Consider the following 13,366-nt stretch of genomic DNA (forward strand, 5'->3'; position numbering starts at 1 on the left):
ACTCTCACACATATTCTCTCTCAGACACACTCTCTCTCACTCTCTCAGACTCACACTCTCTCTCAGACACACTCTCTCAGACACACTCTCTCACTCTCTCTCACACACACTCACTCTCTCACACATACTCTCTCTCTCACTCTCTCAACCATACTCTCACACACTCACACTCTCTCAGACACACTCACTCTCTCAGACACACTCTCAATCTCTCAGATACACTCTCTCTCACTCTCTCAGACTCACACTCTCTCAGACACACTCTCTCTCTCTCACTCTCTCGGACAGACACTCTCTCTCAGACACACGCTCTCAGACACACTCTCAGACACACTCTCTCAGACACACTCTCAGACACACTCTCTCTCAGACACACTCTCTCTCACTCTCTCTCACACACACTCATTCTCTCACACATACTCTCTCTCTCACTCTCACACATACTCTCTCTCTCAAACACACTCTCTTTCACTCTCTCAGACTCACACTCTCTCTCAGACACTCTCTCTCAGACACACTCTCTCAGACACACTCTCTCATACACACTCTCTCAGACACACTCTCTCTCACTCTCTCTCACACACACTCACTCTCTCACACATACTCTCTCTCTCACTCTCTCAAGCATACTCTCACACACTCTAACACTCTCTCAGACACACTCACTCTCTCAGACACACTCTCACTCTCTCAGACACACTCCCTCTCTCTCTCTCAGACACACTCTCTCTCACTCTCTCAGACACACACTCTCTCTCAGACACACACTCTCTCTCAGGCACACACTCTCTCTCAGACCCACACTCTCTCACTCACTCTCTCTGACACATTCTCTCTCTCACTCTCTCAGACACATTCTCTCTCACTCTCTCAGACACACTCTCTCTCAGACACACTCTCTCAGACATACTGTCTCTCACTCTCTCAGACACACTCTCACTCACTCTCTCAGACACATTCTCTCTCACTCGCTCAGACACACTCTCTCTCAGACACACTCTGTCTCACTCACTCAGACACACTCTCACTCACTCTCTTAGACACACACTCTCTCTCAGACACACTCTCTCTCACCCACTCTCTCAGACACACTCTCACTCACTCTCTCAGACACACTCTCTCACTCACTCTCTCTAACACACACACACTCTCTCACTCACTCTCTCTGACACACTCTCTCTGACACACTCTCAGACACACACTCTCTCTGACACACTCTCAGACACACACTCACTCACTCTCTCAGACACACACTCTCTCAGACACACACTCTCTCAGACACACACTCTCAGACACACACTCTCTATGACACACACACTCTCAGACACACACTCTCTCAGACACACACTCTCTCAGACACACACTCTCAGACACACACACTCTCAGACACACACTCTCTATGACACACACACTCTCAGACACACACTCTCTCAGACACACACTCTCAGACACACACTCTCTCTCACTCTCTCAGACACACACTCTCTCTCAGACACACTCTCTCAGACACACTCTCTCAGACACACTCTCTCTCACTCTCTCTCACACACACTCATTCTCTCACACATACTCTCTCTCTCACTCTCACACATATTCTCTCTCAGACACACTCTCTCTCACTCTCTCAGACTCACACTCTCTCTCAGACACACTCTCTCAGACACACTCTCTCACTCTCTCTCACACACACTCACTCTCTCACACATACTCTCTCTCTCACTCTCTCAACCATACTCTCACACACACACTCTCTCAGACACACTCACTCTCTCAGACACACTCTCAATCTCTCAGATACACTCTCTCTCACTCTCTCAGACACACTCTCTCTCACTCTCTCAGACACACTCCCTCTCTCTATCTCAGGCACACTCTCTCTCACTCTCTCTGACACACTCTCTCTCAATCTCTCAGACACACACTCTCTCTCAGGCACTCTCTCTCTCAGGCACACACTCTCTCACTCACTCTCTCAGACACATTCTCTCTCACTCTCTCAGACACACTCTCTCTCAGACACACTCTCTCTCACTCACTCTCTCAGACACACTGTCTCTCACTCTCTCAGACACACTCTCACTCACTCTCTCAGACACATTCTCACTCGCTCAGACACACTCTCTCTCATACACACTCTCTCTCATTCACTCTCTCAGACACACTCTAACTCACTCTCTCAGACACACACTCTCTCTCAGACACACTCTCACTCACTCTCTCAGACACACACTCTCTCACCCACTCTCTCAGACACACTCTCACTCACTCTCTCTGACACACACACTCTCTCACTCCCTCTCTCTGACACACTCTCTCTGACACACTCTCTCTGACACACTCTCAGACACACTCTCTCTGACACACTCTCAGACACACACTCTCATTCACTCTCTCATACACACACTCTCTCTCACTCTCTCAGACACACTCTCTCTCACTCTCTCAGACACACTTTCTCTCACTCTTTCAGACACACTCTCTCCCACACTCTCCCAGACTCTCCCACACTCTCCCAGACTCTCCCACACTCTCCCACACTCTCTCAGACTCTCCCACACTCTCCCAGACTCTCCCAGACTCTCACACACTCTCCCAGACTCTCACACACTCTCTCAGACACACACTCTCCCAGACACACACTTTCCCAGACACACACTCTCCGAGACACACACTCTCCGAGACACACACTCTCCCAAACTCTCACACACTCTGACACACACTCTCCCAGACTCTCACTGATACACACACACAGTCACAGCCACCAGCAGACAGAGGAGCCAGGAGCAGGAAGGCAGACACACACACACACACCGTGTGTTCTGCACAAAGCAGAAGCCCCGCCCCCAGCTTCCTCTGACCTGCAGCCAATCCCCTGCAGCTCGGATAGCATTAAGGAGGGATGGTGGAGAGGATAATCGGAGGGATGGTGGGGAGGGATAATCGGAGGGATGGTGGGGAGGGATAATCGTGGCACCCCTCTAGGCAAGTCACGGCTCACCAGGGCGCCGTGGCACACAGATTGGGAAACACTGGTATAGAGTATCAATGACATTTTTATATATTTAAAGGCCTTTAGAACTTTAGGTATAGCACTACTGTAAGTGTCTAGACAGTAAAAACATGAACACACAAAAAGTATATTTAAAGAATGAACATTTTTATTTGGACAGGATAATAAAAGTAAAAATAATAATGAAGCAATACAACGTTGCATCTTCTTCAAAATTTACAATCATGTCTTTTCCTTCTTCCCAATGACTGGTGCTTCTTGGATATTTGGGTCTGTAAAGAAAGAGACAATATTCTATATGATCAATCACACCGTATATTATGGTTAAAAAATGCCTACATCTTCTCTCAAGTTTTCAGCAGGATCTACTGTACACCAAGAGTCACTGATTAATTGTAATTGGCTACTCATACAGGACTTATTCAACCAGTGTATATTAGTGCTGCTACACTATACTAAGTGTCAGACTTTCAAGTTAGTATTGCCACAACAATGTTACATTCTAGTGGGAAAATTATTTCTGTGTATCCTTTGCTAAAATGCTAAAAGGAGCTGAAAAGACCATGACACCAGTACAGACCATAATTATTCAGAACTGTAACTTCTGCTTTTTGTTGGGTGGTGGGGAGAGGAGATAAAGCATGCATGGCTTCGAGTACAGTAATTTAAATTAGGACTAGAGGTTTACATTAGGTTTTGGGGATTTGGGGGAAGGGACTTGGCTTGCATGGATTGGAGCACTGTGTCTTACCTGGCAGTATTGCCGGGAGAGTTTCCTGCACCAAGCAGGGGTTTTCCTGCGCTTTCTCTTTGCCCAGCTCCAGACATGCACATGCAAAGAAATGTGCATGCAACCTCCTAAAGAAATAAAAAGGAAGTGATTTTATTAATGTAAAAATGTATAAAAATTTAAAAAAATGCATCACATTATTTTCTTAAAATCGCTCATTTATTAAGCCCTTGTTGGGAAATAAAGAAAAGAAGAAAAAAATAGATGCCTTTTTTTTTTCTTTTTTCTGACTTGCAATTTACATTGGCAGCGAAGTCATTCTTGAGAAATCACAATGCAGGACTTATCACCCCTACACATGTGTGTGAAAACGGCAAAGACATTTCTCAGCCAAGATTAAAAGGCTCAAAGTGAATGGGTATTTTGTTTTTTTAACACAGGTCCCATGACCAGGCAGGGGGAGGGTTGGAGAACATGTCCAATGCTTTTTCCTTGGATGTGGGTGGGTGCGGGGATGGGGAAAGGTACAATGAATTTAAGCCATCTTTGGTTGAAGCTGTGATGAGCGCGCAGCAGGATTACAGTAGAATGAAAATCATTTACACTGTTTTAAAATGTAATAAAAGTTAAAACTCCTTGGAGAACATGTTTCCGTCTATGTGATATTTCCATAAACAGTATGAAAAGCAGACCAAGCTTACACAAATTTGAAAGTTTGGAATAGTATTCCCCCTCCTTAAAAAAAAGTGTATGCCTCCTCCTAAAGAAATAAAAAGTAAGTGATTTTATGAATGTAAAAATTGATACAATTATGTTTTCTTAAAATCACTAATTTATTAAGCCCTTGTCGAGAAATAAAGAAATAAAAAAAAAAGATATGCCTTTTTTCTGACTTGCAATTAACATTGGCAGTGTTGAGAAATCACAACGCAGGACTTTATTTAATTAGTTATTTATATTTATTTTTGGGGTTTCTTATCCGAATTAATTACACATGCAAAGTCTTATTACTGTATGCTGCAAAATGCAACATCATTGATAAAAGAAAACAGTAGTGTTTTCCATTAACCAGGAAGTGGAATACTGTAAAAGCAAAAAACATCTCGTTGTGAAATAGTACAGGCTATGACATGTGCAGTAATTGAATCGATAACATACTGTACAGTTCTACAATAGAAAACAGCGCACAACGCCAAATAGTGAAGCAAATTCAACAATATATTATAGATTTAAAAAGGGGGTAATATATCTGCGTACATAAAAAAGGTTGGTAAAAGGCATGTAGTGTGTATCACACTGTTTACCACTCGGCTGTTAGCTGTAGATTCAGGTGCTTGCTTCCCTCTGCTGCTGCAGCTCAGTTGATTCTGGGGCAGGACGTCAGTCTTTTCACTCCCAAGGGGATTTCCCTTCATGCAGCCAGGTTCAGCAGCTGGTACTGGGGCTCGGTGAAATCGCTCCTGCTTCCTAGCCGATATGAAGCTGCTCCTGTACCTTGGCAGGTGTATCCTCTGCAGAGAGGTTAAAACGCAGCTTGCTGCTGTCTTCACAGCAGTGGTGGATTCAATAGGGAAGTTTGAACAGTCTTACAGAGTCTCTCACAAGTGTCCAAAACAGCACACAGGATGAAATAAAAACAGGACAGGCCAACACATAGACAAAGGCCAATGTAAGCAGATATAAGGCAATAGAATGTTACATCCAACTAGTTTCGTAGAATTAACTACTTCTTCAGGGAATAATTAGGCCATTACCCAGAGGTCTTAAATACCTCACATAGATACCTTATTGGTCAACCAATTAGGGATAGACCAATCATCTATAATAGGTAATGGTCTGCTTGATAGGGAGGATGTGTAGTTTACTTTTAAAACAACAACTTTATTAACAAGAAAACAAAAACAAAACAATACCTATTTAATATAAACTTACATATAGACAAAATCTAGCATAAATAATTAAAAACATGCTGGAATAAAAGAAACACAATATTAGTCGACTTAAAATAGACACCATCATTACTTGCATAAAAAGATGTAACTAGAAAAAAGCGTAGGATAAAGAAAGGAAAACAGAGATACAGAGATAAATGATACATCCCCTAGGTACAGAGGGGTGGTGAGCTAAAGATTCAATAAAGTGCCCAAATATCCACATCCTCATTTAACCCCTTAGGGGACATAGTATCTAACTTATGTATCCAATATGTCTCTTTAGAAGACAATGTTTTAACTCTGTCCCCTCCTCTTCTATTTATAGGAATCAACTGAATCCCCTTAAAAGTGAGACTTGACGGATCTTTATTATGGTGTATCAGGAAGTGTCTAGATACACTATGTTTATCAAAACCATTTTTAATATTTCTGACATGTTCCTGAATCCGAACTTTAAGGCTGCGTTTGGTTCTGCCTACATATTGATACCCACACGCACATTCCAATAGGTATACAATATGTGTAGAGGTACATAGAATAAAGTCATCAATATTAAAAACTTCCTTCGTTACTTGTGAATAAAAAGTGTATTTGTCAGGATGTTGGTATTTACAAATCGTGCAATTACCACAGATATAGTTGCCTTTTGGTTTAGGCCCTAGCCAGTTCTTTTTCGATGTAGTATTGCTCTTACTTATAAAAACATCACTAGGAGCTAACAAGTTTTTGATATTTTTTGCTCTCCTGTAAATAAACCGTGGTTTAACGTCAAGATGTGATCCCAAAATGGGATCATTGCACAATATACCCCAGTGTTTGTTAAAAACCTTTTCAATGTCTCTATGAACCGAATTAAAGTCTGTAATGAAAGCCACATTAAGAGTGTCCTTTTTTGTGTTTTGACCTTCTTTATTTTTAATCGTGGATCTATTTTGAACTAACATATCCTTACGATCCATATTACGTACCCTTATGATCTCTCTTTCTAGAAGTTCCTTAGGATATCCCCTCTCTCTAAATCTCCAAAATAATTTGTTAGCCTGTTGGTTGAAAACCTCTAAACTACTACAGTTACGTCTGAGTCTCACAAATTGCCCCCCTGGTATGTTGTTTATCCATGTCTTTTTGTGATTACTATTCGCCATCAGCACATTGCTGGTATCCACCTCCTTAAAGAAGGTCTCAGTCTCCACGGTGCCATCCATTTTGGAAGTTAATCTTAAGTCCAAAAAATCTATCTGGGTGGCATCCACCTTGTGTGTGAACTCAAGGTTGTAGTCATTCCTATTAAGGTTGGCTACAAATGCACTTGCTGAATCGTAATCACCATCCCACACACACAGGATGTCGTCTATGTAGCGTCTCCACACAACGACATTCCTGTGGTATGGTTGGTCGGGCATGATAAACTGAGACTCCCACCTTCCCACGTACAGGTTTGCGAAGCTGGGGGCAAACCTAGTACCCATTGCAGTTCCGCAAACCTGTAGGTAGAAAGTGGAGAGAAACAGAAAATAATTATGTTTCAATATGAAACTGATATACTCTAGAATAAATTCCCTATTTAATGGATGCAGATCAGAGTCTGATTCCAGAAAGGAATTAACAGCATCCAACCCTTTCTGGTGAGGTATATTAGTATACAGGGATTTTATGTCACATGTAATCCATACATATGAACTTTTCCATTCAAAATCTTTAAATAAGTTTAGAACTGCTGTAGAGTCCTTCAAATAAGAGGTTAATTTTCCAACATACGGTTGGAGAAAAAAATCCACATATTGACTAAGGTTGGCTGACATAGATTGTATACCTGACACAATTGGGCGTCCAGGTGGGTCAACCAGAGCCTTATGAATTTTCGGCAGGTGGTAGAATATGGGTATCCTAGGAAATTCAGAAAATAGAAAAGCAAACTCTGTTGTGTTGATGACGGACAGGGCTACTGCGTTGTCTAATAGTGCTTTAAGCACCCTTAGATATTCAGCTGTAGGGTCCTTAGGTAATTTTACATAGGACGTTGTATCGTTGAGAAGCCTTAGAGCTTCTTTTTCGTAGTCACACATATTTTGGACTACTACGCCCCCACCTTTATCTGCCTGTCTTATAATGAGGCTTTCGTCATCACGCAAAGTTTTAAGGGCTAAGGACTCACTTGCACTGAGGTTGTGTTTAATATCACCTGACTTAAAATTACTAGATAAAATGTTAAAATCATTGATGACCATATTAAAAAATGTATCAATATGATGACCCTTGGAATGTGCGGGCTAAAACTTGGATTGGGTTTTAAAATCAGTATGTTTGATTTTAACTTCCGTATCTATATTACTCACAGAAACCATTGCAGCCTTGTCAGAAACAAGATCCCTATCGTGTTTCAGAAAATGTCTCTTTAGGGTAATATTGCGAGTGAACTTATGTAGATCTTTGAACAGCTGGAAGGAGCTGGGTCCACAAGTTTTGGAGAAACTCAAACCTCTTCCAAGTACGTTCAATTGATCCTTGTTCAAAGCTGTTGAGGAGAGATTAAAGACCCCTTGGTTTACTACGGTGTTCTTTCCCAAGAGTACTCTCTTCTTTTGTGCTCTGGTCCCTCCTCGTGTTCCTCGTCTGATGTAACCCTTTTCTTTCTTTTCTCTTGAGGGGTATTCTGTATATCTTTTACTGTGTTCACCTTCCTTTCTAGTCTGGTTCTTACCAAATCTAAAAAAGAAGGTGAATCTGTAGTGGGTTCCGGTCTAGCAGGGCGTTTAGGTGAATATCTAGGGGAGATCCTGGGTGAGTATTTAGTTGTTCTTGGATGAGGGTCTTTATGCTCATATTCAAAATTCCTATGTTGGCCCTGTGGCCTTGAGCTATATCTAAAGCCCTCAATGTAATTTTTCCCTTTATAGTTGGGATTACGATACCCATTACCATGATTAGAGCGTGAGCGATCTCTGTCTGATCGGTCATTTTTACTGGTTCTGCTCTCTCTCCTTTGTTCATAGGTGTGGTAATTTTGTTGTCTGCTCTTTGAGTGTGCAGATCCCCCTCTTCCTTTTTTATGGGGGATATATTCATCACCTACTACTCTTCCTCTATCCTTTTTAGCCCAGTCCCTTTGTCTCCCTTGCTGATAATCTAGTTTGTCTCTTAAAAATTTATTGTGTTTCGTTTTTAAAAGTTCATCTTCCTCATACTCTAATTTGACTTTTAAATCATGCTCAATCTCTGAGCAATCAGTATCTATCACTATCGGTTCTAGTGCCTTAGGGCCTCATGCAGTAAGCGTTGATAAGGGAATTATCGCCATTTTATAGCCAAAATTGGGTTTGAGATTCAGTAAGCGCCGATAAGTGCTTGATTTCGCCAGGTTTCGGAGCCGATTATTTTGTTATGGCCATTCGCCTGCCGATAAGCCTGTTTTCGCCACTGATCGCCACTTTTTTAAATCGGCTGGATTCAACAAAAAAAAACAGCTTATCGGGCCTGATCGGCACTACGAAATTGAGATGTTATGGCCAATTTCTCCCGCCAACTAAAGTTGGCAGTTTGGAGGGGAGAACGATCGCTAAGGCTGCCGGAACGGCACTTAGAAAAAAAAAATCTTCTGTACATCAATGGAGTCAATGGAGCGGGGACGTATAACAGTATAGTACTGTTTACGTTTCATTGCTCACAATACAAACGTCATTTGCATTACAGTGTGGGGGCATTCCCTGCATTGTGTCACAGCTGACGTGTATTATTTGCATAACATTATACTTTTACATGTTTTCAGCATTTGCGGGTCACATTACTCATCATGTGATGATGTGGCAAGGGAAAATACTATACTCAACTCTTAAAGGAGAACCTCACATCATATCACACATTTTAATGAACTGAGCGACAATTATTTACATGATGTTACACATGTCACACATGTCACACATACACAGTATATTCATCTTCCTTTACATTACACAATGCTAGTAATGTGTCACGCATCTTTAAACGTTCATGTACATCTGTATTCTCATGTTTACATATACTTTTGGGTCCTCCCTATTTTCATGACGTCACTTATTGGACGCTCAATCACATTGCATGTTTACATTGTAACCGTAGCATTACAAGCACTTCAACCTAACTTATACACACATGTACAGTAATTCAGCATTGGGACACCTTGTAAACTCATTCTATAGCAACTATCCTCCTTACAGAAATGCATGCATATGCACACGACTATTCATTGTTGTCAACATGTGACAATAACATGCCTAATTACACATGTTACACAAAACTTTTCCCACGTCAATCTCAGCCTTTTTGTCTAATTACATGACTGACTGTTGCATTCACAAGTGTTACATGCATTGCACATTACACTACTGTATTTATTTTCAAGCAATCTTTGTACAAAGCTTCACGTCACATCATTGGCAAATATCATCATTCCCTGCAGAATACACACAACAAATACTTATAACAACAACTGCACACAGCTTGCCACAGAAGTACTTTATTATGTTAATGTAACACCTTGCATTTTACTATGTCACCTGACATCATCACATACCTATTTAAAGGATGCCCATTACCTGCTCATTCACAGCTACTCATTTCAAAATGTTGAGATTGTTTAGGAGACGGAGGAACATTCTTTTCTATGACATGCTTGATGATCAAGAGAATCATATAGGGCAAGGGAGGGACACACCGAGGGACAGTGACAGGGACAGTCACGCGGATACGACAGAGACAGGGAGAGGGACAGGAGATCAGAGGAGAAGACAGAGGAGACAAGTTGTGCCTCGTCCGCGTCTGTACAGGGAGAGAACCCTGTTAGATGGGATGAGTGAGGAGGAGATTGTAAGTCGCTATCGTTTGAGTTCAGCAGCAATCTTATCTCTTTATCAGGAGATAAGGGGAGATTTAGATTTTTTCACAGACAGAGGTCGTGCAGTCCCTGGGCTTGTTAAAATGCTGTGCTCATTACATTATCTTGCTTCCGCGTCATACCAGACAACTGTGGGAATAGTGGGCGGGGTCTCGCCATCTACATTCTCGCGGGCCTTGACCCAGTTTCTCTATGCACTCAATAGACGCGCTAGGAATTATATTCATTTTCCTACAGAGGCGACAGAGTGGCTGGAAGTCAGGACTGGCTTTTATAATATAGCAGGGATACCATGTGTGCTGGGTGCAATCGATTGCACACATGTTGCTTTGATTGCACCTAGTCAGAGTGAGCATGTGTACCGCAATCGTAAGCACTACCATTCACTCAATGTACAGGTGGTATGTGATGCGACGATGAGGATAATGCATGTGGTACCCAAATTCCCTGGTTCCAGTCACGATTCCTCTATCCTGAGGAACTCTTCAGTCTTCCATGCGTTCGAAGAGGGACATTTTGAACATGGTTGGCTGCTGGGTGAGTACACATTTACATGTTCTAACACAAAACACATTTTTATTTAGGAATGTTGGCATTGTACAATTTGATCACTAATGTCAGCTTATGTGTGCTCCATTCATTATAGGTGACTCAGGATACGGAATTAGGCCATGGCTCTTGACTCCGGTGCTAAACCCTCAAACTGAAGCAGAGGAGAGGTACAATGCAGCCCATATATCTACAAGATCTGTTATAGAGAGGACATTTGGCCTACTCAAGACCAGATTTAGGTGTCTGGACAGAACTGGTGGGGCTCTTCTATACAAGCCTCAAAAAGTGTCTGATATTATCCTTGCATGTTGCATTTTGCACAATGTTGCACTGAGGCACAATGTACAGTCAGACCTAGCTGAGCCTTTGGTAGACGAGCATCCCACCCATGTAGCTGCTGAAAATGAACAAACAGCCAGTGGTGGCCAGACACGCCAGAATCTCATCAATTCATTTTTTTCTTGTAAGTAAAAACATATATGTTCCAAGTTCTACTTTTATAGTTACATTATGTTATCTTAACAATAATGTTTTTTTATATACCCTTCTGGTAGGACACAGATGAATATGGGTTGCACACCTTTCTTCTCTCTGCTGTGTGCACAAAGGGAAGTGGCACCGGTATGTTATTGTTGCACAGGTTATATAATCCCTCTTCAATTTTACTTTAGTTGTGTGTATGTGAATACAACTGGGGTAACAAAGCACTAATATTTTAGCATTGTGTTGTTCCTTATGCTAACACAATACACATATTATGCCCATACTCATTCATGCTTCTAGTATGCTTACATACAATGTTATTGGTGCAGTGTAACATGTACATCCATATGATGTGTACACCAGGCTGATTTACATTTTGAATGTCATTAAATATACATGGTGTTGCACATTTAACACCAAATACACACTTTGCTGTGTTGTTTACGGTACTGAAGATGGCATGTCAATGTTTGCAATTTATATATTGTTCCTTTGCATTATAGGTATATCTCCAGTATGACTGATCATGGTATGTATATTTGCTGACATCTCTCATAAGATGTGCCTACATCAATTTTCCTATAATTATTTGAAGTAAAAACCCAATATATTGCTTTTAACACAAATGTAACATACATGTACTTTCTGTATCATGTATATGCATTTAGCTACTCTTGAGCTTTCATGTGCATTGTATTAGAAAATGATTACTCACATTTCATCACATTTTATGTATGTTTCCTTATAAATTCCATTAATGTAATATAGATGTGTTTGGAGACAAGGGGATAACTGTACTTATTTGTTTACTTACGGGAGCTCATTCATCACGGATGAAATTGACTGATCATAACACTACATGCATGAATGGCTGTAATCACAACAATGCGTACTACATCTTATATTTAGCAATGTAGGTGTTTTTTAATTCTAGGAATTAATAGTCAACATTAATTTACATTTGTGACATGTGTATGTATAAGTCACACGTGTGTGGATGTGTCCTACATGTACCAAGTGTAAAACTGTTAACAGAAAACACAATTTTGTTGCAAATGTTACTGTCATTTAGCATTTCTAATTTACCAATATGACAATGTTGGTAATATTTTTGCAATATAAATCACGTCACTTCATCATTATCATGATGATAATTATCAAGTATTCTCACAATTGTAACGTCAATCACGTGCACAGTAGCATAGACACACTTTTTAAGACAACTGTTTGTGTCTGTATCAATTTGTGTAGGATCCATGTACTGTATAACACCAACAAATGATAACACCAGCTTTATTATGGTAGCATATATCATCATATTGACTATACTATGTATTTTTAGAACGTTTAATAAACACAGTAAACTATAGTTTGTTAGGTTAATGAAATATACACAGAAACGTACTTCATTACATGATGTTGATGTCATATTCAGAACATCATGCATTGTAGGGGACCACAACATCTGGCCAATAACATTATTTGCTACAGTCCCAAACCATTTTATCAACATACCCATGTAACAAGAGATTTTTAACAATAAATGGCTAGTTGGTTGTAAGTGTCCTTTACATTGGGAGAAGGAGTGGCTCAGTGAGTAAAGACACACACTGGCACTGAGAGTTTGAAGCAGGGGAGTCTGGTTCAATTCCCGGTGTCGGCTCCTTGTGACCTTGGGCAAGTCACTTTATCTCCCTGTGCCTCAGGCGGCAAAAAAAAAATTGTAAGTTCCACGGGCCAGGGACCTCAGCCTGAAAAATCTGTCTGTAAAGCGCTGTGTACAACTA

The 13,366-nt window shown here is 41.0% G+C and overlaps 1 protein-coding gene across 1 annotated transcript in view; it reads right to left on the reverse strand.

Moving 5' to 3' along the window:
• Positions 1-3,232: 3,232 nt before the first annotated feature.
• The window catches only part of LOC142490667 (uncharacterized), a 17,163-nt gene continuing 7,029 nt past the window's right edge, over positions 3,233-13,366 (reverse strand). Inside the window, exons 4-6 of the mRNA XM_075593084.1 lie at positions 8,011-8,189; positions 7,488-7,860; positions 3,233-3,282 (exon numbers count right to left, since the gene is read on the reverse strand). Coding sequence (XP_075449199.1) covers positions 3,233-3,282; positions 7,488-7,860; positions 8,011-8,189 — 602 coding nt within the window. The remainder of the gene's footprint in view (positions 3,283-7,487; positions 7,861-8,010; positions 8,190-13,366) is intronic.

Source organism: Ascaphus truei, chromosome 3 (assembly GCF_040206685.1).
Source record: "Ascaphus truei isolate aAscTru1 chromosome 3, aAscTru1.hap1, whole genome shotgun sequence".
Classification (NCBI taxonomy): domain Eukaryota; kingdom Metazoa; phylum Chordata; class Amphibia; order Anura; family Ascaphidae; genus Ascaphus; species Ascaphus truei.